This window comes from Taeniopygia guttata, chromosome 9, assembly GCF_048771995.1.
Source record: "Taeniopygia guttata chromosome 9, bTaeGut7.mat, whole genome shotgun sequence".
Lineage (NCBI taxonomy): Eukaryota > Metazoa > Chordata > Aves > Passeriformes > Estrildidae > Taeniopygia > Taeniopygia guttata.
In genome coordinates, this window is record NC_133034.1 from 25591929 (window position 1) to 25616469 (window position 24541).

General features: G+C 51.3%; 1 protein-coding gene across 35 annotated transcripts in view; it reads right to left on the bottom strand.

Moving 5' to 3' along the window:
- MBNL1 (muscleblind like splicing regulator 1) overlaps window positions 1-24541 on the bottom strand; it is a 61334-nt gene that overhangs the window by 20662 nt on the left and 16131 nt on the right. For 27 of the 35 annotated variants that reach the window (XM_032749902.3, XM_072933102.1, XM_032749900.3 and 24 more), the window contains exon 2: window positions 20145-21033. The exons of 4 other annotated variants lie outside the window; for them this stretch is intronic. In XM_032749902.3, the coding sequence (XP_032605793.1) occupies window positions 20145-20318 (174 nt within the window). In that variant the 5' untranslated portion in view covers window positions 20319-21033. 35 annotated transcript variants of the gene reach the window in all.

Sequence of the window (24541 nt, forward strand, 5' to 3'; positions counted from 1 at the left end):
TTGGAATCAGAGGAGCAGTTAACCGACCTGATTCTGAAATCCAGATTTAACTCCAAGTCCTCATTTCAATTCTGGGGTTAAGGCTGTTCCACAACTCTCTGGATGAGATTCAAACCCTGGCAGTACGTGTTGTACACCCCAACCACTCAGCATACTTCATACACTCAAATGCTTTAAAGCCATAAAAAATCATTCCTGAGATCTAATGCAATGTCCTCTGGCTCCCAGGAAACAAGGAGCCTCACTGCTTCCCTATTGAGACCAGCATTTCTATCCACCTAGGAGATGGTCTTTAAGGAAAGCTATTTACTCAAAGACTACCAGAAAATACCACAGCCCCAGGTAACTGTGCCTATGCTTTGCTATCACCAGCTACTATCAAAACACTTATATCCTCCTTGTTTGCATGTAGCTCTGGAGCTCAGGGCACCTTTAACCTTCAATCTCTTTTAATTTACAGATCTTAGCGCATTTCCCAGAAGAAATGCAGATTTGTCTGTCTGGGAGCAGGTTTCCTGTTTCACTTTTATTTCATGGGCCTGTACAAATGGTGCACAGAGGCCCAGGAGCTGGAAGCACGGGCTGCAAACCGGTGGCACAGATGTCACCAGAGCACGGGCAGCACTCACCCCAATCACCCTGCCACCGGATCCTGCTGACTGCAGCCGGCAGAGCTCAAGGCAGATCTTCCTCTCTCTGATCCTTCTCTGAACTCCCCTCCAATCACTACAAAAGGACTGTTGTAAGTGAGTAAATTCAGAGGTGGCAGGGGATGCTGCAGTGGCCGGATGGACTCAGCACAGGGCTCAGCACGGTCTGGTGATCAGGAGTTGGACTGGGAGGACTTTTCACCTTGCTTTCAGGGGAGCAGGAACTTGTACTCGCTCCCAGGCACCCTCCCACAAGGCAGAATCATCCCCAGCTACACACCACGGCTTTACTGCCCACAAAGCACAAAGTGCTTTGTGTGAACACTCAGAATTGTGGAAAACGTGGCAAACTCGGACAAAAGAAAATGACCAATCATGCCTTGGAAAAATCATTTCCAAAATTCTACATTCTGAACATCCCGGTTATTTCTAGAAGACTTGGATTCTCTGACCGGTGTGTTGGATGATGTCAGTACACCTGGGTTTTTCAGACCTGCACACAGGTGAACAGGAGTGTGCCCATCTCTGTGTGGTCACCACCAGGCTCTTCCCCACAACACCACATTTCTGGGAAGCATAGCACACCCTGTTTTTAACATCCCACAGTATATGGTAGCAATACAACTGCAATTTTTGCTTTCTGATAATAATCTCCTTCCAGAAAACACCCTAATTGCATATTTAATAACAGAAAACCTTTCTTGGGATTCTCTTCTTAGACTGCAAGCTCCTTTACTCGCTGAGTCTGTGATTCTGTAATTTGAAGTGGCTATCCATGGTCAGACCTACAACCCTCTAACACTGAATGGCCTACCTCCTAAAAACAGAAGAACCTCCCTGTGGCCAACAGAGACTCCAGTGAGCGCTACACATCCCAGCTGCCCTTGTGAACACACACCACCCGTCCCTGCTGAACAGTTATTAATGACTGGCAGAATTGCAGTCACTGAAACGCGTGGGGATGCTCGGAGGGTGCTGGAGCTGTGGTGTTCCCTCTCTGGGGGCTCTGCGGGGCTGCTTCCCCCGGGCTGGGGCTGCCAGAGCTGCAGAACCAGCAGCCACGGCTCAGCAGTGCAGCTGGAACACAGGGCACGCTCCTGATCCAAAACAAACATGAAAACAGCTCCCTCTGCCAGGGAGCACAGATCGAGCACAAATCCCTCCTGACCCGAGCAGGAGGATGGATGGCTGCTGCGTACCATCAACCATTGCCTGTAAATGGTCAAACTATTCCTCCTGGCCCATGTGTTTTACAGGAAAACATTTAACTCCATGTAAGCTATGGTTTCCTTTTTAAAAATAAACTGTTTGCAGGCATGTTGAGGCTGCCTGCCACATTCAGAGAAAGCTTTTTAATGTGTCCCAGGGCCCGGCTGGCTGCCTGCAGCCCATGACTTACACCTCTGAGGGCAGTGAGAGCAGGGTGCAGTCACTGAGCCTGCACAAAGCTGATGCACAGCCTGTTTGCAGACCAGCCCAGCGCACCCAGCTCTGCCCTGCCTGAGCTGTGGGACCACAGGGCCTCTCCCCAGAGCTGGTCCCACAGCGTAACCAGGTGCTGGTTCAGGGCCAAACCCGGAGCTGGGGCAGTGCTCGCCCTCCAGAGCCTGCAGCTCCCCCAGCCCACAGCCCAGCAGCCTGCCATGGAGGGGCTGTGGGTTTGGACACTCCCAAAGAGCTCTCGGAGCAAGCAGAATGCAGCTGAAGGCAAACACACATCTCAGGGCACGGAGGTGAGGGCATCACCCCTGTGGAGCCCCCTCAGCTCCCCCCAGGGCTGCTGCTGTGGCACAGGGATACTGATGGCAGCTCTGCAGACACTTTTTAAAGTGAATCCTCTCATGTGAAAACACACCAAAGTGACCACTTAATGACGTCTCTGTGTGTGACTCTTGTACATAAAAGCCTCAACCCCTCTAATGGATCATTTGGCTTGCACAGCTAATAGCACTCCTACGGGAGTTGTCCTACTGCCATGAAATACAACAGGATTTAAAAAAAGAAAGAAAAAAGCAAACAGAACAAGCAGACTGCCAGCAGGAAACAGAAGGAAAGACACCAGCTCCGCAGCAAAACCCTCCCTGCTGCTCCTGCTATCTGTGGGTCCTTCCTCCTCCTCAGCCCCAGGGAAGCACAGAATGATCGCCAGTGCCACAACAGTGGCATGAGGATGGGGATGGGGACACGGATGCAGATGGGGACATTCACACCTGTGCCACTTTTCTTTGCACCCACACTGATGTCAACTCAGCACCTGTCCAGCCCTAGCCACCCTGAGTCAAGGTAAGGTGGCTGCAAGGATACCTCTAATGACCCAATTCTCATTTCATAACAGCATGAGCAAATGCATCAACCACATATGGATATACAAGTACTTACATAAATTCTCTAACTTTTATAAATTTTATTTATATTTATGTATTTCAAAATTTATGTGGTTTAACATTTATATAAATATTCAATACAATATGTGGCTGATCCTGGTATTACTACCAATGTTTGTATATCCCCATGTCTGTATAGACACCACATATGTATCAATCCATCAATATTTATATTGACACTGCCAGGACACACAAACTGTTGCCTGAGACTGAGCAACACTTCATTTCCTCCCAGCTGCCCCCAGGCAGTGCTGTACCCCAGACCCGAGGGAATTACGTTTTTCCAGGGGTGCAGAAAGAGCAGCCTCCCCTCAGCCCGAGGGGCAGCACGGGGGTCACAGCACCTCTGGGAACCACAAGCCCTTCCCAGCGAGAGCTCCAGCTGCTCCTTGAGCTTCCAGTGCTGCCAAACACTTTCAGAGCCATCTCTGGTAACCCGGATGGTGCTCACTCAGGCACGCAGTGACCCACAATTTCAGAGGAGATGACCATGACTTTATGTCCGGATCAAGTAAAACACACGGCAGATTTAATCTGTTTGTCGGTGCAGATTCCCACGGTGCCCAGCTGCAAGTGGCCAGGACAGCGGGATGCTGAGCAGGTACTGGGATTGCTGTCATCCAAATCCTGCTCACAGCTGTAATCCCCTGGCAGCAACCCGGCAGGCACGACACAGAGCACTACAAAGAACACGCACCAGGAATTTGCCCCGAACAGACACAGCAAATAAGCAGCAGGAGAGGGGTGAGGGCCCATCCCTGTGCCCATCCTTCTGCACAGAGCTCGGGACTGAGCCCATCACGGGCACCCGCTGCACCGGGACCACTGGCATGGTCATGCCCAGCTGGACACCCCTGGCATCCTTTAGCTGCCAGAGATGCCACAGCGTACCCCCAGCCTGGCATCCCCTGCCCCACACGGCAGGACCCGCATCCCCCACGTGCACTGGTGTGAGCAGGGGCAGACCCAGCCCCTCCAGATGTGCACACGGGCGAGGGGTGCACAGGCTCCAAAACAAGGACTGGGGAGAGGGGCAGAGAGAAGCCATCCCTGAGCTTTGACGCACCCTGACAGCAGGCAGGACTTTCCCCAGGGCATTTTCACTGCGGTGCTGCTGCACACCTCAGCTCCCCGAGCAGATGGCACAGGGAGCTCTGATGGCACAGGGAGCTCTGATGGCACAGGGAGCTCTGATGGCACAGGGAGCTCTGATGGCACAGGCAGCTCTGATGGCACAGGGAGCTCTCGGGGCTCTGTCCCCAGCCTGGCGTGAGGACAGCAGTGCCCGCTCCCGGGCACGGGCAGCGCTGGCACCGTGGCTGAATCGCACCGGGCAGCGCTGAGCGACACCAGAGTTACCCACAGCACAGCACAGCACAGCACAGCACAGCACAGCACAGCACAGCACCGGCCCCTGAAGGTCAGCGCTGGCAGCTCCGGTGTCTGCGCTTTCCTGGCAGAGAGCCTGCCCTAAAAGCACTGCTGACAACTGCAGCCCACAGCCCAGACACTGGAAAGCACTGCTGCAACCCAGTCCTGAAACGCCAGCACACCCACAGCTTTGGGGGCTTTATTGACAGAGTTTATACAAGAATTATACCTCTCCTGATTTTCTTGTTATCCGTCTAATTATATTTTTTCCCTTGTTTTTAGCATGTACAGTATATTGACATGCTGTTTTAAATACAATTTAAATATGATTAGAATACATTTGTCAGGCAAATATATTATTGACTGAAAAATAATTAATTCCCCAACATTAGTGGGGAAAGTAATTATCAAAATATCATTCTCTTCAAGTGAAGTTAAACAATAAATTCTTACTGAAATCTGGGAAGTTTATTAAACTTAATTTCAAAAAAGGATTTGCGTTTACAACTGAGCACAGGTGAAACAAAGCAGTCTGAGGGGAAAAGCTCTAATTGTGAAATGTCATAGCATCACAGAGTCACAGACTTGTCAGGGTTGAAAGTGACTTTAAAGATCACCCAGTTCCAATCCTGCTGCCATGGGCAGGGACACCTTCCACTATCCCAGGCAGCTCTGAGCCCTGTCCTGCCCAGCCTTGGACACTCCCTGGTGCTGGGAAAGCAGCTGGGAAAGCAGCGCTGCCCTGCCTTGCAAACCCCAAGAACAACAGAAGGTTACCTAGGAATGGAAGGAAAACCACTCAGAGCTTCCAGTAACAGGACACATCAGGCCAGTGGACACCTCTTCCAGCCAGAATCCCACTGTGACTGAAAGGACAAACCCACAAATGCACTTGAGTAAGGCAGAAAGCACTGCCATTGTCCAACAAGAAGTTTAGGAGCTAAATAAAGTTGAAGAATTACTCTTTTAGAAAAAAAAAAAAACAAAAACAAAACAACCAAAACAAAACCAGGGAATCTTTAACAACTTCTAAGAAAAAATTCCATCTGTCTTCCACAAGAGGGAACTTTTGACAAGACAGTGATTTCCTACAAAACAGCCCTTTAAAATCAGTCAGTGCAGCTTCCCAGGACCCGTGGCAGGAAGGAGACCCTTAATCAGCAGTTCAGGAGGAATCAATGAACCCAGCCACATCTACCTACGAGGGCAATGCACGAGCCCCAAGGCACCCCCAGGTCAGCAACAGCCCCCAGCACCATGGTGCCCACCCCAGGGCACTGCCACCTTCCCCCTGCCAAAGGCACTGCCATGTCCCACCCCGGGGCACCACCACGTCCCCCTGAGACACTGCCAAGTTCCCCCTGTGTGCCCCTGCCAGGGACCACCACCCCCACCTCCTAGCCCACACCTTGCTCCTTCCTTCTGTTGGCTAGCAATTAAGCACCCCTGGTCACTTTGAATTTTTTTTTTTTTTTAAAGCTCACACTGTCTGCTTTCAAGTGAAAATCAAAGAACAATCATTAAAAGATAAAGATGAGGCTGACAGAAAACTAGCCTTGCATCTTTCCTTAAATGTACACGCCAGACCGAACACAGCTCTTCTCCCTTTACTCTCTACCATATCATAATTATCACGTAAGTTGAACTGTTAGCCTTGGCCTTCGCTTCTGCATGTGTCACCACCATGAAACCCATGGAGGTGCAAAGTAAAACAATTAATATTAGTACTTGTTGAAGTGATAAAGTGCCACAAAACAGTAAAACAAAGGAGAGATGCTCTTTCAAGGCATACCCAGCCCTGCTGTAGCCTCAGGGTCATGAGCGGTTTAATTCTGTGAACAAGAACCTGTTTTTCATGCTGTGACATTTATGTGTCAGTTTTCACACCCAATCTCTGCCAGGCACTATACATTTCCTGTGAGTTCTGTCCCTGTTTGCTTGCAGATAAAGTTTCCCTCCCCACCTGTTGAAATTCCATGTCATTAATTGTACCTGGGCACCAGCACCACCCGAGCCAGCAGCAGCTCCAGCAGGACCTGACCATGTTGCTGGGGAGCTGAGGACCTGGCACTGGGATGTCCCCTGTCTGTGACACACAGCACTGCCCTCTTGGGACAGGGCACCTCCCAGGCCCCACTGGCACTGTCCCACCCTCCCAGCACCGGGGGAAGTGCCTCAAGCTGCTCTGAATGCCCAGCATGTCTGAATAAGCCCTCGGTGGCAAGGCAAGGCGAGGCCCTGAGTCAGCTCTGCATGGCCACCCCAATACACAAAAATAGCTTGTTTATTCCTCTGAGGTGTTATTTTTACAGCAGCAGGACTGGTGCTGTTTGCTGCTGCTGGTCCCAGCGGAGGCACGCGGTGGGGCAGGTGCACGAGCCCGGCAGGGTCTGGGCTGGGGACATCCCTACCCGCCTGCCCACCGTGCCTCGGAGCAGAGGGCTCCATGTGGGGCTGGGGGAGCTCCGAGACACCTTCAGCCACTGCCCAGCCTGTCCCCGTGGTGCCCAGCACGCAGGGACAGTCACCCTGCGCCTGCCCAGGGCATCAGACAGCGCCTCCAGGCTGCCCTTGGAGCTCCAGAGGGGAAACCCTCTCCTGGGCAGCTCCTTCCATTTCCCACCATCTGAAGGAAAGCCCTGCTAAACCCGAGCGTGCCTGTGGCTTCCCACGAGGCAGGAGCAGTTCCTCTGCACACACAAACACACGCATCAGGCAGGAACAGCTCAGGACAGCGCTGCGATGCCGCCCCGGCTGCGCCCATGCCAGGCGTGCTCACATCCTGAACCCAAGTGCAGCTCTCCCTCCACAGACCAAACAGCGCCCAGTGCATCCCTGCAGCACCCACTGGGGTTCACAGCCCTTTATAAACCTGCCTCCAGTGGAAGCAAGTCCAACGGAGGGAAAGTGAACGTCCCCGAGGGCCGCAAGCAGCAAATGAAGAGGCAAGTGGGAACGGGACGGAGCACAGTGGGACAGCGGCAGAGGAAGCTGCTGGCAAGTGAATATTGCCCAACACGACAGCAGGATTGGGGAAAATCTGACAAAGTGGAATAACAGGAAGCTTAGTCACTTCTGGACAAAAAAAGCGAGCATGTGAGCGGGGCGGAGGGGAGCGGAGCCCGGAACACCGGGATGGATGGGAGGGCTGGGACGGGAGGGCTGGGCAGGCACAGGACACTGTGCTGTGGGCACTGCCCTGGCCGTGGGCACTGCCCTGGGTGCCCCACTGCACCAAACCCTGCACTCACACACACAGCAGGGCCCTGCACAGGCTCCCCCAGGGGAACTGGGACCCCGTTAACCCGCAGACCCAGCTCCTCCTCAGCACGGAGAACACCCCAGCTGCTCAGCTTGGGGTGGACAAGAAAACACCAGCAGCAGCCCCTCGGAGAACACGGTGCTGGTGATGGAATTGCCATAGTCTGGTGGCTCTCAAGCCAGCTGATAGTCAATCACAGAGGCACTTTGCAGAAGCCCCAGGAGGGGGGAGGAAAGCTGAAAGGAAGATCAGATTTTCCTGATGGCAACACAAGTATCATTACTGTTGAAATATGGTCTGCCTGTCAGTGATGAGGGCATAACAGCACTGGGTGTTAGTAAAGGGACTAGAAAAACACAAACCCAAGATTTTACTACTTCATCCAGAGAGGCAAGAGAAAAGACAAATTTGAAGTAATTAGAAGCTAGACAAAGAAAGCCACGATACATGGCCAACTGATGACAAGCTTGAGTAATAGTTTACTGCTTAGGCAAATGAGGGAAGAAAAGGATATAAATAACAAAGGGTATAGCAGAAGAGAAATTTAAAAAACCTTAAACTAAGTTTATAGTTCAAAAACTCATACAGAGAGGATCAGCCTAAGTAATTCAGACTTCAGGGACAAAAAAATGATACCAAAAAATGTTGATGTATTCAACATCACAAGGCGAATGGAGAGTTAAAAGCCTTTAACAAAGAACAAATTGAAGCAGGCAAGGTAGGAAAGGGAAAGTGTCGTGGGTCAACAAAGGCTGACACATCAGGTTTGTTTTACCTTGCAAGTGTGCATGGGGCCCAGTAAAAGCTTCCTAACCAAATAAACACCCTTGGAAGGAGGAGAGAGTTGGAGGCCCCGCCGGAGCAGCACTGGGAGTCACACACAGCACCACTTCCACCGTGCTCTGGAACAGTGCTCAACAGGCCCTGTATCAGCACAGGCTTTTTTCTCATACAGCCCAGGAATAATTTCCTGCACTAAGTGCTTTCCAGGCTCTTAACATTGATACTGCAGATCAATATTTCACAAAGCTGTCTGATGGACCTGTGCACTCATTTAAGCATCTCCAACAGGCAGTGCTGCTGTAACTACACACTCTGCACCCCTGCTACCTTCCACCCCAGACGTTTGGACTCACTAACTTTCACATGAAACAAAATGACAGTAAAATGACAGAACAAAAGACCTACTGTAAGGCAGTGTGCAAATAAAGACAGTATCTCTCTGCTCTGTCCACACCAGTGCAGTGCAAATATAATTACAGCTACCAGGAAACATTGCTTGCTCTCGGGAGCTCTGCAGCTCCCTCTGTTAAAGCCTCTGCATAGGCTTTACTTCTAAAAATGCAACTCCTTGTTAGAACAAATACTTAACAGAGCAGGACCAGGTGAGAGCCTCTGTGTGCTCAGGAATGCGGCTGCAGGGTGAATATTTGATGCAAAAGTCTGGAAAAGCTCAACTCTGTCAGTCACACACTGAGGAGAAAAGCACTCAGAAAAGCTTATGAAATGTGTGACAATGACACCAGAGGAGCAGAAAGAACACGCAAAAGGCAGAAGCTGCTTTTCAGTGTCTGTAAGGCCCCGCAGAGCTCGTGGGCATGCAGAACACAGAGGTGCAGAGCAGGTCCGTGCACACGGACTAGCGGCAAACACAGGTGGCAGGATTTATTTTTCTAAAGTTAAATAACCACAAAATATGCCAAGCACTGCTCTGCGGTCAGAATTCCCTCTGACTGTCCATTTGCACAGGGGCACTGACACCTGCCATGCCCTGTCCCAGAGCAGAGCTGTGCGGATGGCAGCAGCGCTCTGCTCCTCCCGAGGGAAGCTCAGCTCCGGCCCGTCCCAGCAGGAGCTCACCCAGGAGGAAGGCACAAAACCTCAACCCAAGGGCACAAAGGAACAAGGAGTACTCTTTTACAGATGCAGACTTTCTGTAGGAAGCAGCATGTCCAGGAAGAATCTCTTTTCAGAAAGGGTGGCCAGGCGTGGGCAGGGGCTGCCCAGGGAGGTGTCCAAGGAATAACTGCACGTGGCACTCAGCGCTCTGGGCTGGGTGAAAACGTGGGGATGAGGCACAGCTTGGACTCGATGATCTTGGAGGTGTTCTCCACCCTAAATGACTCTGTGGTTTCTGCTCCTGGCACTTTGGTGCTGCTGTAGGACATTTCGGCAGTGTCACTAGCGAGGCGCACACGCTGAGCTGCAGGAAATGCCACCTCTGCAGATACTCTGCATGTGTGTGACCTGAAGACTCAAACGCTCTCGCTTCAAGTGTTCAGCCACATAGCTGGTGGGAAATAAAAAACTTTCCATGTGTGGGAGCCAACTGAGCTGATGAAACAAACAGGAACATTCAGAGGGAGGACTGGCGTATCATGATCTCATTGCAGAAGCACTTTTTCCCCAAGTTCAGCATGTGTGAGGCAGAATCAAAGCTCCAGAGATGAGAGCAACAGCCTCGGGGCTGGGCTGCAGGGCTGCCTTACAGGTGCTTGCTCTTCAAAAACCTGAATTCTCTTTTAATATATTTCACTTAGATCTGGGAGAGGAAACAACTTGTTTCTGAGTATTAAAAGGAAATAAAACAAATATTGAATTCCTCTCTTTTCCTTTTTTACGTGAGACCAGTCTCACTCTAAAAGTAGTAAAACAGCAAAGTAGTGAAATAGAAAATGAGAACTTTCTACCCCACAACCTCCCTACAAAGAACAAGTTGACAGTGACAGCTTTGCTCACCATTATGCCCAAGAGCTCAGAACCCCAGCATTCCAGGGAGCTGGAGATGTTCCCAACAGCTGATCCTGCTCTTCCTGGCACCACAGCCTCTGGGCATCCCTGCCTGCCACAGCCCCACAGCCTCTGGGCATCCCTGCCTGCCACAGCCCCACAGCCTCTGGGCATCCCTGCCTCTGCAGCACCTCCAACACCACTGGGCATCCCTGCCTCTGCAGCTCCCGGGGCTCAGACAGCTTTTACACAACATTAAGGAGCAGAAGCTGAACCAAGTAATTTGTCAGGTTATCAAACAGAACTTGAGCAGTCACTCAGTAACACTTAATTATTTGTCATTTAAACAGAACAGAGAAGAAAGAATGGAACAACCACAGATGGTGCTGGACAACTGACCCCTGGCTGTACTCCAGACAATGATAAAATCCAGCAATGCTTTCCAAATTTGAAATATTAAATACGAGTGTATCTTTAGCAACTACGATTTTAAATTTTTTTAAGCATAAAGTAGCTTCTTAATTCACCAAAGGTCTTTGCAGTTTCTGAATGCTCCTTTTTACATACAAACCAAAAGTCAACACACAAAACACACAGCCTGAAAAACACTCGGAGGAGTAATATACACACAGACATATATATAATATACAATGAGCACACACAAACACACACACAAATAGCCTACGGTGTGTGCAGAACTGAGCAGAGCAGAACAGTTGACAAGTTTAACAAATAACTTCAACCTTCCACTGTTGCTACTTTTTCAGTGTCTAATTCCTAAGGCATCTAAAATTTCCGGAAACATCTAAACCATAACTATGTGACAAATGCTGTGCAGAAATATTTTATATTGTTAGAAACATTGAAATGTGTTCAGCCAATGGACTAAACATGAACAGGAGACGCCACTTCCCTTCTGATTTTCAGTGCCGGACTTAATGAAGCCAAATGCTAAAGGATTCCAACAAGGCAAAACTAGGTGTGCTTTTCTTCATGGTAAAAAAAAGAAAATCCATCAACAAGTGTTATTTTTCTCTTCAGATATATTTAATCACACCAGTAACTATGTTTGGAACTAGGTGCAAAAGAGCTGTTGCAAAAAGCTGGCAGAACGTGGGAATAAACCTATTTTGTCAAGGAACCTTGGAGCCTGTCTGCACACATATATCTCTTGTATCTCCTGATCTCCCTGGCTTGTGCTTTGCTCTTACTTCCCCTTCCCCTCCCATGTGCTCACACACTTCAGACAGAGCCCTCTCTCCTGTGTTATCTGCCAGGTGCCAAAACAGCATCTGACCTCTTCAGCCTTTTGTCTCTCTTCTGTCCCACCCTTTAATTTCTTTCTCTCTTCTGCCTTGTCTTCTCTTCTAGTTAGAGACTTAATCACCTTTGTCACTTTTTCTCATAAAAAAGCCCCTGTTTCCTCCTGTTCAGTGCAGCCATAGAGACAAACCAAAGCCTGTCCTGGCTGCAGTGAGCTCACTGTGCTGCACGTCTGTTTTGCCAGCTGCAGCTCCACACACCATCACTGCTGCAACAAATGCCCAGCCTGGTGAGGTGTTCCCTGGACTGACCAACCCCCCACAGCCCCCCAGTATCACCTGGAAATCTAAATCACAGTTCATTTTTTTACTATGATACAATTCTTTGTGTTCCACTGTCAACAAGAACTTTGCATTTTAAGGTACTTTACTTGGAATTGAAGTTGCCATATCCATCCATCCATCCATCCATCCCTTGCATGCCTTGCCCAAGGGAAGCACCTCACTCTGCTCCACAGACACGAGGTGCAGCCAGCATTCAACCAACAACCGGGTAAAAAACAACAAGCAGACTCTTCTGCTGGTAGACTCTTCTGTTTCCTCTAAGGAGTGTTCAGTGAGCAGGAAGCCTTTAACCCTTCGGTTTGCCCAGTCAGGGGCTTTCCCAGCTCACCTGCATTTCTGGTTGGTTACAGCCACTGCAGACATCCAGGCTGTCTCCTGACTCAGCTCACTGCAGGGAAAATTTTACCAGGGCACCAGACAAGCAATGGTATGTCAGTGCAGATGATTTTCTGAATGCACCCTACAACCAGAAAGCAAGCAGAATTCCAGGAACAGTTTCCCATCCACAGCTGGCTCTAAACACTGACTCACTGTAAGGAAGGGGAAGGGACAGCAGAACCAGCAGCCTGTGCAGCTGCAGCTCGGCCTGCCTCCGGTGGCACAATGTGCTCCGAGCTGCTGCCTGCTGACGGCCGAATTCTACACAGATTCTCTCTCCTGAGCCAGACAAGGCTGGAAAGACGCTCTAAAATTAAAAAAACACAACCTCCTCCTCACCCAGTATTGAATAGCAGCACTGAACCCGTACAGGTTTTTAGACTGAGTCCCACCAGGATGAAGAGCGAGCAGAAAACAAAGTGGTAGTTACCTACTACACCTGCAGCTCCCCTGGCTTTGCTGCCTGCCCCTGGACTGTGGGGTTTTCCAGCATGCCCACACACAAACCCTGTCTCCCAGGGACATCACAGACCCCTGGGGCCTGAGCCAGCTCCTGCCCATGACCCACCCCACCCACAGACTGCCCTGTTCCAGCTCAGATTCCATGGAATGCTTGCTCCTCCTGGTCCCACAGGTAATCCCCCAACAGAGGTGGCCTTGCAGCCACCCACATCCACATCCTCACAGCTCCCCCTCTATGTCAGCTGCCTCCTGGTCCCCTGAGCACACACACTAAGGACAATTTCTGTACTTTGCAATTCCTCCCTTTCAAATTTAAATCTCAATCTCACAACGATTTATTTCTCTATGGAAGCCTGGAATTAACCCATGCAAATTCAGTGAAATCGTACCAATGCTTCCTCCCAGAAGTGTTCCTCTTTTCAAACAGCACTCTCTCTCTTTTTGCTAAGTCTCTGTACTATTTTGCCAAGTTAGGAATGGTCCAGAGGAATCTGGAGCTGAAGAGAGTCTTTCCAGGAACTTGACGGGACTTGAAGCGCTCTGAGATGAAGCTGGATCCAGACCTGTTCCCCAGCCAGCCCCTTCCCCGCTCCCATCAGCAAACTTGGGAAGCATCAGCATTCTCCCACCAGAGCCCACCATCCCCTCTCTGAAAAGACAGAGACCTTTTTGGGATCTCCAGGGCTGAGAGCTGACAAGTTTATCCAGTGAGTGGAGTATAACAAAAAGGCAATCTGAGGCATCAGCTTGCTAGTGCCAGGGTGAAGCCCTCCAGAAGCACTACACCGGATTTCTTCTTCTTTAAAAATCCACTTCATCAGATGTATTTTCCTTTATTTCATCAAATATCGCAGCTGCTTTCAACTACCTCAGTATGTGTTCTGCATCAGTTAAATCCTGAGATGTTTCCTAATGAAGAGGATAAGTCATAAGTATTTCAATAAATTCAACTGTGAACCCAAGGGTTTTCTCACTTGCATAATCCTGTGTTTCAGGACCTGACGATTCACTGCCAACTTAAATCTTATTTCAACAGCAGTAATCCTGCTAGTGGCACTGCGAAATGAGGGACAAGGCAGACCTCTGGACAGGATAAAAGCAGCTCTAGTTATTTCCTAGGGGGCTGGCTGAGTGCTGCTGCGCGGCCCCGGCACAGGGGCAGCCCCAGCCCGGGAGCACAGCCCAGCACGGGGCAGGGACGGGCCTGGCCCTGGCACAGCTCTGCAGGGATGTCTGCACCTGAGCGCTCTGGAGGAGCGCTGTGGCCCTGCCCTGGCTGTGCCTGCTCACCTGCACAGGAGGCTCCTTCCCAGCATCACCAGGACCGGGAGCAGCTCCTGGCAGGAGGCGCAGACTCCTGAGCAGCACCCGGGGCAGCAGTTCCTAAATAACATCCAGCTGGGCTAACAACGCTCTGCAGTCCCAGCAAAGAAACACCAGCATTTCTCCAAAGTCAAAAAACAGATGTGATCGTTCGCTCTTGAATGTAATTTGTTGCTTCCAACAAATTTCAGTGAGCCTTGGCAACAAGGCATATGTATTTGGAAAAACAGACACTTGGGGTCATCCTGGGAAGGAGACAGGCCTCACAGGCTGCTCCTGATCACTCAGTTAAGACTTGGGACAAATGTCTGAATGTTCTGGACATGAGGTTTTCTTATGCTCCTTTACATCTTCCCTGCACAGCACTTCAGAATTTTACAGATTTTGACTATGCCCAGCAGAGTTCCTGACTGTAACAGGAGCCCACGCTGGTTTCTATTATGCGCAGCCTTTAAGAAATGACAGTGCAAATGCTGCAGTGCAATGTTTTAATTTCTACTTAATTTCTTTCTGCCAGAAAGGCAGAGCTGAAACTGTAAAATGAGCTGCGAAGGCTGTAGTTAGTTGTAACTCCTCTGTCCAAAGACCTGATAAGATTTCAAAACACCATCTATCTTCCCACGGAGGAACACACGTGCTTTCCATTGTTTGGTTTGCTAATGGACTGTTTGCCACTCCACCTAACAATTGCCCCATTTTCTCGATGTCTTTGCCACTTTTCCCTTTGCTTCCTCTTCTGGAGCTCAGCCTGCTGGCAGACACGAGCTGGAGAGGAGAAAAATGGCAAATCAGACCTTAGGAATTTGAACATTGTTTATGTTTTCATTTTTTGCCAAGGGTTACTGCTTTACAAGCTTCCTTGGAATCAGCCATGTGTCCATCTGCCTCCCAGCCCTGAGTCTCACCTCATCCCTGCACCCCAAATCCTGCCACCGCCCCGTGCTCCAGGGATGCCATATACCACACAGGTAAAACTGCCCAAGAATCACCTGCTCAGGTGTTCTGGGTTTCTTCTTTTGCCTTCAGTGAGGGAGAATCAGACCCATGACCTGCCATTCTCAGCATGAGTAGTGCAATAGGCTTACGGGATTTTCTTTTCTTTGTATTAAATGAAATAGAGCTCTCACTCTACACCCTTAGGTAAGTGTCACACAAGGGAGAACAAGTCAAAAAAATCAGTCTTTTTTTAAGTAGTGACAAAGTAGAGAGACTTGAGCAACTAACAGTTACATCTCTGAGGTAGAAGAAATAAGATGCTCATGAATTTCAGCAATAATAATAATAATAATAATAATAATAATAATAATAATAATGATGATGATGCTACACTTACATATTTTTAAGCCTTCTTGGTAAAAAGTGGCAGTCACTTTTACAGAGTTCAGGTGTTCTATTTTAAAAGAATAAACACTTCTACATCAGAAGATAAAATACTATCATACCAAGTGCTGGTAGGTCTCAGACACTAGGCACCAGAGCTTCAGCCTCAGACATCATCACTGAAATGACTTACACTTCTGGATTCCAGCTTTTTCTTATAATTAAAAAAAAAAAAAGGCAGAGAAATGTGGAAGTTTTAAGACTTTCCAGCTGTTACAGAAAGAGCAGAAAAAGCTTCTACACTTCATTGGGACACCCAGCTTGAACACGAAGGAGCTGCCTGAGCAGGAGCATAGCTTCAGAGACCAAAAGCCGACTTGGAAGTGCAGCACCTGTGGCGCACGTTATCTCCAAAAAAAAGCCACGGGCTGGGACTCGTGTTTGCCACGGCCACTGAAGCCACGTGAGGGTCAGATCACTTGGAAGCAGCAGGTTTGGGAACACAGCAGCCCCACCAAGCACAATGGGGCAGTGCCAGGGGCAGCACTGGGACAGCGCTGGGATAGCAATTAGAAAGTGCTGGGGACAGCACCGGGACAGCACCGGGACAGCATTGGGGACAGCACTGGGACAGCGCTGGGGCAGCACCAGGACAGCGCTGGGATAGCAATTAGAAAGTGCTGGGGACAGCACCAGGACAGCACCGGGGCAGCGCTGGGACAGCCGAGCCCCCTGCCCCTCCGCTGTGTGACACTTTCCCCAGCACAGGGCTGGCAGTGGCCATGTGGCAGCCTGGCTGCAGTGACGGTGGCCTCGGCGGTGGCCTCGGCGCATCTGCAGCTCCCACAAGATTTGCATTTGACATCCATCTCCCCATTGTTCAGGCATCTTTATCTCAGCTTTCAGGAAACGCGGATGACTCATCTATCGGAACATCTGACGAAGCTAACGTAATTTCAAAACGAGTTCTACTTCGGCTTATTTTTCCAAGAAAAAGAAAGAAGTAAAAATGTTTCAAAATTATGGTAAAAATCAAATTTCTGTTGCAAACCAGCTTCCTGATTTAGGAACTCGAGATTATTTTTGCTGTAGACAGTCTAACAGGCTTTTAGGCATCCAAATTTAGGAAAAAAATCCTACGGCATTTAAACAAGGCAGAGCCAGAGCTGGAGCTGACTCAGCCGCTCCAGCGCATAATTTGAATACACTACATAATCATTCTTGGTTTAAAATTATCCTCCTAATATCTAAGGGCCAGATTATCCCACACACGTTCATCTTGATTCACGGCTGCCCTCGGCCAGCCCCGCAGGTTCCATTAGCGCTGATTAGGCAGCGGGATGATAACATCTCTGCGCTGGGGCTGTCCCAGCCCCGACCTCCTGCAGCACCTCGGAGGTCACAGCACGGCCTGACTGCCTTTAGCTCGCCCAGCGGCTGCTGGTTCTGCTCACAGGTAGGAGCAGCTGCAGGTGCACCCACAGGACGTGTCTGTAACCAGAGAGGTGTCCAGAGCCCAGTGCCACTGCTCCACACAGCACAGGAGGGAGCCTCGGGAGGCAGCACTGCTTTCTGGCTCTAGCCCTGCACAGAGTTTGTGCCTTCCGTTCACAGGAGGGGGAAATGGTGATTTAAAAAAAGCGCTTTACCCAAGCTGCAAGTTTCACTTCTGGCCTCTATTTTTGCCTCCTCCCGGCAGGGCAGGGCAGGCAGGGCACTGAGTCTGCTGTGGCGGCTGCGCGCTCGGTGGCTCTGTCCCTGCCCCGCAGAGGACACCTGGGCCGGGGCCAGCGCCCAAGGGCACTGCCACTGCACAGGGTCCCCTCCGAGGACCTGCGCCGCCTGCCCAGCTCAGGAGCCCTGCCCAGGGGCTGCAGCTCTGCAGCACTCACACCTGCCTGACGTCAGCTCACACAGCAGCCGCTCCTAAGGCACACCAGGTCTTGGAGTGACACATCACAGCATCACACAGCGGGCTGGGCTGCAAGGGACCTTAAAGGTCACCTCGTTTCAACTCCTGCCAAGATGCAGGAGTCTGTACAGAAAAATTCAGTGACTAAGTATCTGTCTTATGTTCAAGAGATAATGCAAGAATAGCTGTATAATTAATACTAATATTATATACATTAATAAGAAATCAAATATTTTAACATTAAGGTCAATTTTTCAGCGTGCTGCTATTTTAGTAAAGAACAAGGACATTACATATTGAATTACTGAAAAATTAAAAATTACTTTTGAATATCCGAACCAAAAATCTTTTTTAATCTGTACTGAAGTATTGACTGACCTTATAAGGTCCAGACAGAGCTGGTGCAGCATCTCCCTAAATTGCTTTTGCAGAACATCTGATGTTTGGGACATTGCAGCAAGGTAACTCAATGACTGGAGCTGGTTGAGCTCAGCACACACCAAAACTGACACAGAGCTGAAACAAAACCAAAACTGAGCAATGACTTCAGCAATGGCGATCGGACTGGGAATTCCCCAAAGGGGGATATTCCATTTGCTATTTCCCCAAGGTATTCTGGTACATGGTACAGCTGCTTAACTAAGCACCCTGCCCAGGGGCTGGGGACCGCTGGCAGCCGCAGGCGCCAGGCCCACGCCGGGACACCGCGGGATCCTGCCCCAGATCCCCGGGAGCCTCTCCAGCACACAGCAGCTCAGCCACTGGCAAACCTTTCAGCATGAGCACAAGTAAACAGCTCTGGTCAGCAGTGTATTTTTAACAGCAGATTCTTTCCCAGCTCCCGGCTCAGCCCCTGCGCTGACTCCACAGGGCAGCAGCACACTCCTTTCCGAGGATCCGCAGCAAGGCTGTAACGTTACCCACGGTTATCACCCACGGACCTTGCAGCGCTTGGCAAAGGTCAGCCTCAGTTCCTGCATTAAAAAAGGAAGTGAAGAGCCCTGCTGACGGCAGCAGAAGGGCCAGTCACGCTGCCGGGGCTGGGGAAAGCAGGCCAGGCCGCGGTCCATCCTCCCTTCCAGACACCAGCTCACGCTGCCGCCCGGCTCCAGCACCGAGATTTTAAGGCACTTCCAGCGACCACTGACATTGTGTCCGGGTCGCTCTAGCCGCTGGCTTCCAGCCTTTCGGCCAGATGCCGCGATGAGAAGCAGCAGGCCGGCGGGGTCAGGCCGCGGTGGCCAGACACACGTTGCCGGGAAACCAACGCGGGGACACTGCGGGTGCTGCTGCACCAGCAAAGCCTGGTGGCAGTCACAGCCCCTCGCTCACCAACGGGTCACAGGCTCTGGGGCCAGGCCTGCGCTCTGGCAGCACCGCCGTCCCCACGGTGACACCGCGCAGCCGCCGACGGCCACGCTGACACGCGGTGCCACCGCGTCCTCGTGGTGACACCGCGGGGCTGGGACTCCCCACTGGCACCGGCAGCCCTGGCTCTGCTCCTACCTCCAGCATGTGCTAAATGCACAAAAACATCTTGTTTCCACATTGTAAAATTAATACCCTGCATGCACTGTAATTGCTGTATTTAAAAATAAATTGAACAACAGGGAAACAAATCCTTTCAGTCTCTGCAAGGGAAGCCATGGCTGGGGGTGAAGGAGCATCTCAGGCCTGAGAGCACTGTAGAGCTTTACCCCGTGCCCTGAGCAGAGACAAGACACGCTGTGAGGCTCGGGACGTTGAGGATTTGCAGAGACCGCCGTAAGCCACTTCCCGCCCCACGCCGGCCCGGTGAGCCTCGGGCTGCAGGAACTGCTCCAGCTGCCTCCCAGCACGGCCTGCCAGCAGCCAGCTCCGCTTCCCGGGCCCAGGAGGGGAACATCACACTGGAGAAGAAACTGTCAGACAAATACATTTCTGCTTCCCAAGTTTTGATTTGTTCATGACTCCTCTGGATTAATTCTGTACTGTTTGTGGTATGAGTATTTGACATGTAAGGTTACTTAAATCATGAAAAACCGAGGGAAGGAGCTGGGACCTGCACATTTAACACCTGACTCGGCAGCTACAGTGAAACAACAGCCCTGTATTTATGGTGCCTAGCTGGGATGTGCCTCCTGAAAACCCTCTGTGCTCCTGCCATGCTTGCCCGTCCAGAGGCACCTTGCCTTCTGTAAAGTGCTGTCCTTCCCTTAAGCCAGTGCACTTGGGAAAAAGACGGGATAACCACGCCAGTGCCAAGCACAGAAAGGCAAGCAGGGTTCTCACAGACACCTGAATAACCCAGGCAGGAAAACACTCTTCTAAGGTTCACCATCAGCTGTCCAGAGACACCAACAACCCGCTGGTAGTTACGAGATGGAAACAAATCCTCATATTGCTTACGTGGTTTGTGCTATTAAAAACAAAGAATCCTCACAGTGACTTTGCTGTTTCTACGTGAAGTGCCCTTTATTCCAGCTACAAGGAGGGAATAATTTGGAAGCAAAGAATGAGTCCCTGTAGCCATACTGGAGGATTTGAGCCCTGCCAGACGTATATTTTCCCTTCGTTCCCTATATCCTTCCCCTTCCCCTGAGGAAAGCAGCAACACAAATCAACAAGCATCAATAAAATAAAAGCAGCAAAACACTCCACTGCTGGCAGCCAGCACTTGCTCCTGTTCGGCTGCAGGATTTCTCTGGCTACAACTGCTTCTTTCCTTAACCATTTATCCTTGAAAATAATGTAATATTTACTCACTTTCAATGAGTCAAAGCAGGCGATTACGCGTCCATTTTCAACTTGGCAGCTTTTCGACGGGTGTGCAAATTTACATTCCGTGTCTGGTCGTGAGCAAGTCCCCCTTTGGAACTCCCTACACACTTCCAGCGTTAGCCATTTTGTGTCCCGGATCGGTGTGACGCTAACAGCCATCTTTAGATTTTACAGGTAGTTAAAATTTCCAATAAAAACGGGCACACGAGTAGCTGAACTGATAAACTGGAAATTCTGGAGGTGCCACCTCCAGAACGCTTTTTTTTTCCCCCGCTCCCTATTTTAAAATGAGTACGTGTGAAGCTGGGTGGCTGCAATCTCGAGGAGGAGCTGTGTCACGGAGTCCAGCGCGGCACCGTTAGCGCTCGCCGGGCCGGGCCGGGCCGGGTGCGCTGCGGGAGCGGGGCCGGGACTAGCCCCGCGCGCTCCGCATCCCGTCCGGTGCACCGCCGCAAGCGCGGGGAGCTGGCGGGCTCCGGCAGCGATCCCCAGCGGCTCCCGGGACGGCGGCGGGCAGGTGCCTCCAGGCAGCGGGCTCGCAGCGGGCTCTGCGGTGCAACCGGGATCGATTAGTTTGGCATAGACAGATGCAGCAGTTTAGAGCAACGACCGACACCGGGCTTAGGCTGGGGGTTTTCTCCTCCTCTCTTGGCTTTCGGGCAGCAGAGCTCTGACCTTCGCGGCACACTTTAGTGCACAGTGCAGCGGCGGCGGGGGAGCGGCGCCGGACCCTCCTCCCGGCGGGCGCGGGGCTGGCAGCGGCGGAGCGCTGTCGTCGCAGTCTAGCTGGCAGCAAGCAAGGCAAAAGCAGCGGCTGCTCTAGAAGCGGTCCCAAGCAGCAGCGACGTCAGGAAAGGCACTTCTTAGTACCAACCTGTGGAGAGAAGAGACACGTTACGAGCGGGCGGCGCGGGCGCCCCGCGAGCCGCCGCCCCGCGCAGGGCACTCACGGCTGCGGGCGGCGGGGCCGCGTCCCCGCGCGGGGCCGGGCGGCAGCTCCGCCGCGGGCCAATCGCGGCGAGCGTTGCAGCGACACTCCGGGCAGGGAGCCAATGGCGGGGGCCGTCTTATGAAAGGTCGCGCCTGTCAGACGCCGGCCGCGCCGCGCTGCCCCGAGCGCGCCCGGCGGGGGCCGCGCGTGCGGCCCGGCGGGGAACGGCACCGGAACGGCACCGGAACGGCACCGGGAACGGCACCGGAACGGCACCGGCACCGGCACCGGCACCGGCACCGGCACCGGCACCGGCACCGGCACCGGCACCGGCCCTCCCCGCGGCTCGGCCTGACCACCCGCCGCCGCTCCCGGCCGTGCGGAACGGCACCGGCACCGCCCCGTCGGCCCGCCCGCCCTGCGCACCGAGCCAAGACACGCTGACCCCGGAGCGGCTCGGCCCCGGCGGAGCCTGACCGCCCGCTCGGACACGGCCAGCGGCACCGGGGCCGCGCCGACAGCTCGGGGAACACCGGCCCTGCCCGCCGGGAGGAGCGCTCTGCCCCCGGCCCGGCGCGGCGGCAGCTCCGGCCGGTGCGAACCCGGCGGGCAGGAGCGCAAACCGGGCCGGAGGGCCAGGAGGGCAAACCGGGCAGGAGCGCAAACCGGACAAACCGGGCAGGAGGGGAAACCGGGCAGGAGCGCAAACCGGGCCGGAGGGCAAACCGGGCGGGAGGACAAACCGGGCCGGAGGGCAAACCGGGCCGGAAGGCCACGAGGGCAAACCGGACAAACCGGGCCGGAGGGCAAACCGGGCGGGAGCGCAAAACGGGCCCTCGCTGCCCAGGCGGGCTGCACGGGCTTCCCTTCCCGCCGCGACCCCGATGCCCAGCTCTGCCCCAGATGCGCAGCTCTGCCGCAGAAGCCTGGTGCCACCTGCAAACACAAACCCCTGTAATGAACTGTGGCTCCTGTCCCCCCTGAGGATCGCAGTGCCCAGAGCACGGAGCACAGGGACCCTCGTGGCACTGCCTGGGACACATTGACAACACCAGCGATGGGGATTCTGCCAGCACTGCAACCCCGCAGCATCCTCCGCCTGCGCTGCGGGGAACACTATTCCCATTCTCGTCTTCCTAAAGATGCTGCTTCACTATCTTCCTATTTCCCACCCCTCCCATGCAGGTCACTGACACAGACCCAGAATCACACCCTGGGAAGCGATACTCTCAGCGTGCACGCAAACCAACAGATGAGAAAAAGCTACAGTCTTTTTCTAGGGACACAGTGATCAGAACAACCAACTCCAGGGGAAGGAAAACACACCTAACAGAGCTAATGAGATTACAACAGGCACTGTGAGTTCTTTGCCAGGACACTTGAAATCATGCCACGTTTTTAATCCCTGCTACCAAGAGACAAACAACTACATCATTACTTGCAAGCACAGGTTAACAACTACATGTCTGTGTAGTAAACACAGATACTCATTTGCTTCAATTGCCTAAAACTGAAGGTCGGGGTCATCCTGCACCAGCAGTCACTACTCCTCAGTGCTTGGGATATTGAATTCTTAGGTCTTGAAAACCTGTTCTGTAACAAATGTCTAGGCAAACCAGTTTGGTTCGTGCACTTGTGCCATGCTTCCCAGCCATGACAGACTAGCACCAAGAGATCTGAAAGCAGAGAATGTGCTGCTGGGTCCACCAGATCCACCAGGCATCCCTGCAGCCTCGTGCAGGAATACCAGCACATCAGAGCGCTTTTGGAAACCTCAACACATCTCCCAGCCTTCAGTCAAGGTGCACTGCAACTTGTCCTCCGCAGACAAGAGCTGGATCTGCATCCTCCCACCTCACTCCTGCACTGCACAGAGTGACTTGAGTTACTTTGTTAGGAGCATCTGTTCCCTGTGAGAGCCTCAGGACATGGTGCTGCCAATGCCAGCAAGAAGGGCTCTACCACAAAGCTGTGGAACAGCTCTAAGCAGGTTTTCTCCTGTTCACCAGCTTGGTAACCAATCCATACCAAGCGCTGATTTTTCCAAACACCAAGAAGAGTTAGAGCAGCAAATTGATGCATTTTATATGCTAAAGCCAATGCAAGTTAAAGGCCATAGCATCCAAAGAAGATATTTCACTCTCATTACACCAGCAGTCACCCCTAACAAGAAATGAAAGAGAGATGAAGGCAGCAACCAAAATGAAACAGATGAAATCTAGCTTTTGTGCTCTCATGTACTCAGAGGAGAAATATTCCTGGTAAGGCTCCCCAGACTGTGTTTTACTCCCAGGTTTGTAATAAGTTTTGTTAGGATTTGGACAGTCACCCACTTGGAGAGAAATCCTGCTCCTGCTGAGGTCAGTGACACACTTGTGACTGCACTAAATGAGCCTGAATTCCACCCCTCCTTCTTCAGGCTGCCAGCCACAAAAGGAAAAGCATTACTCCAAGGAGCTGATGCCTCAAAGGTAAATCTTTGGAACACAAAGAAATACTAGATGTGTATTTTGTACAAACAATTACTTGAATAAGAAGTGTTATGTCAGTTTGTTGTCTACCTGAAAACAGCCAGAAATGTCAGCTTTAAAAATAGCCTTTGAACAGAAATAAAGGCTGATGTCAGACCAGAGGTTTATCTTCAATATTCCCACTAAAAAAAGGAAGATGTTAGCACAGAATCATCCTTTTTTATCTGCATGAACTATTTTCCCATCACATGGAAATTCTCTTGTGATACTCAGTCACTAAGGAGTCCCCAGTAAGCTCCACATGCTGGAAGATACACTGTCTACAAAACCCAGCCGATAGGACTGTAACAAATCCAGAGGGAGAACCGTAGGGACAGGGCAGGAAAAGAACTGAACTTTTTATTTTTCATTTCATTAAAACTGATTTAGGGTTGACAGTTTCTAGACCCCACCTAGCAGAGCAGTCAGTACTAAAGACTCTTGTGATCCACAGGTGGATTTTAAAGTTCACTTTTTGAAATTCGGAAGCATTTGCCAGATTATTTGGAATCATTTGCCAATATTGCAACATTGGTTAGGCCAAGGCAGAACCTTGCCTTTACTGAATATCAAGATAAAAGGATTGAAAGCAAATTAAAAAGTGATTCTCAGAAGAGACAGAAGAGAGAAATAACACTGAGAAGCCATTCCTTAGAAGGGTAACAGAGATGACTTAGTTGTCTCCTGAGCTGGGTCAATGAAAATGATTAAGAAACAGCCTCACAAATCAATGGAAAGGTTATCTGGAAATGTCCAAGAAAGTGAATCTGACAGAGAAAAGACTCCTGTTACTGCCCCTTATTGCTATAAAGAAATGTGCAGACAGATTAACAATGTGTTTCCCCCCTCATTACAGTCTTTGACACAAAAATGAGCCAACTGCCTGCCCTGAGAATCGCTCCCAAAGAGGCACTGCTGTCACTGATCTGTACCTGCCTTTG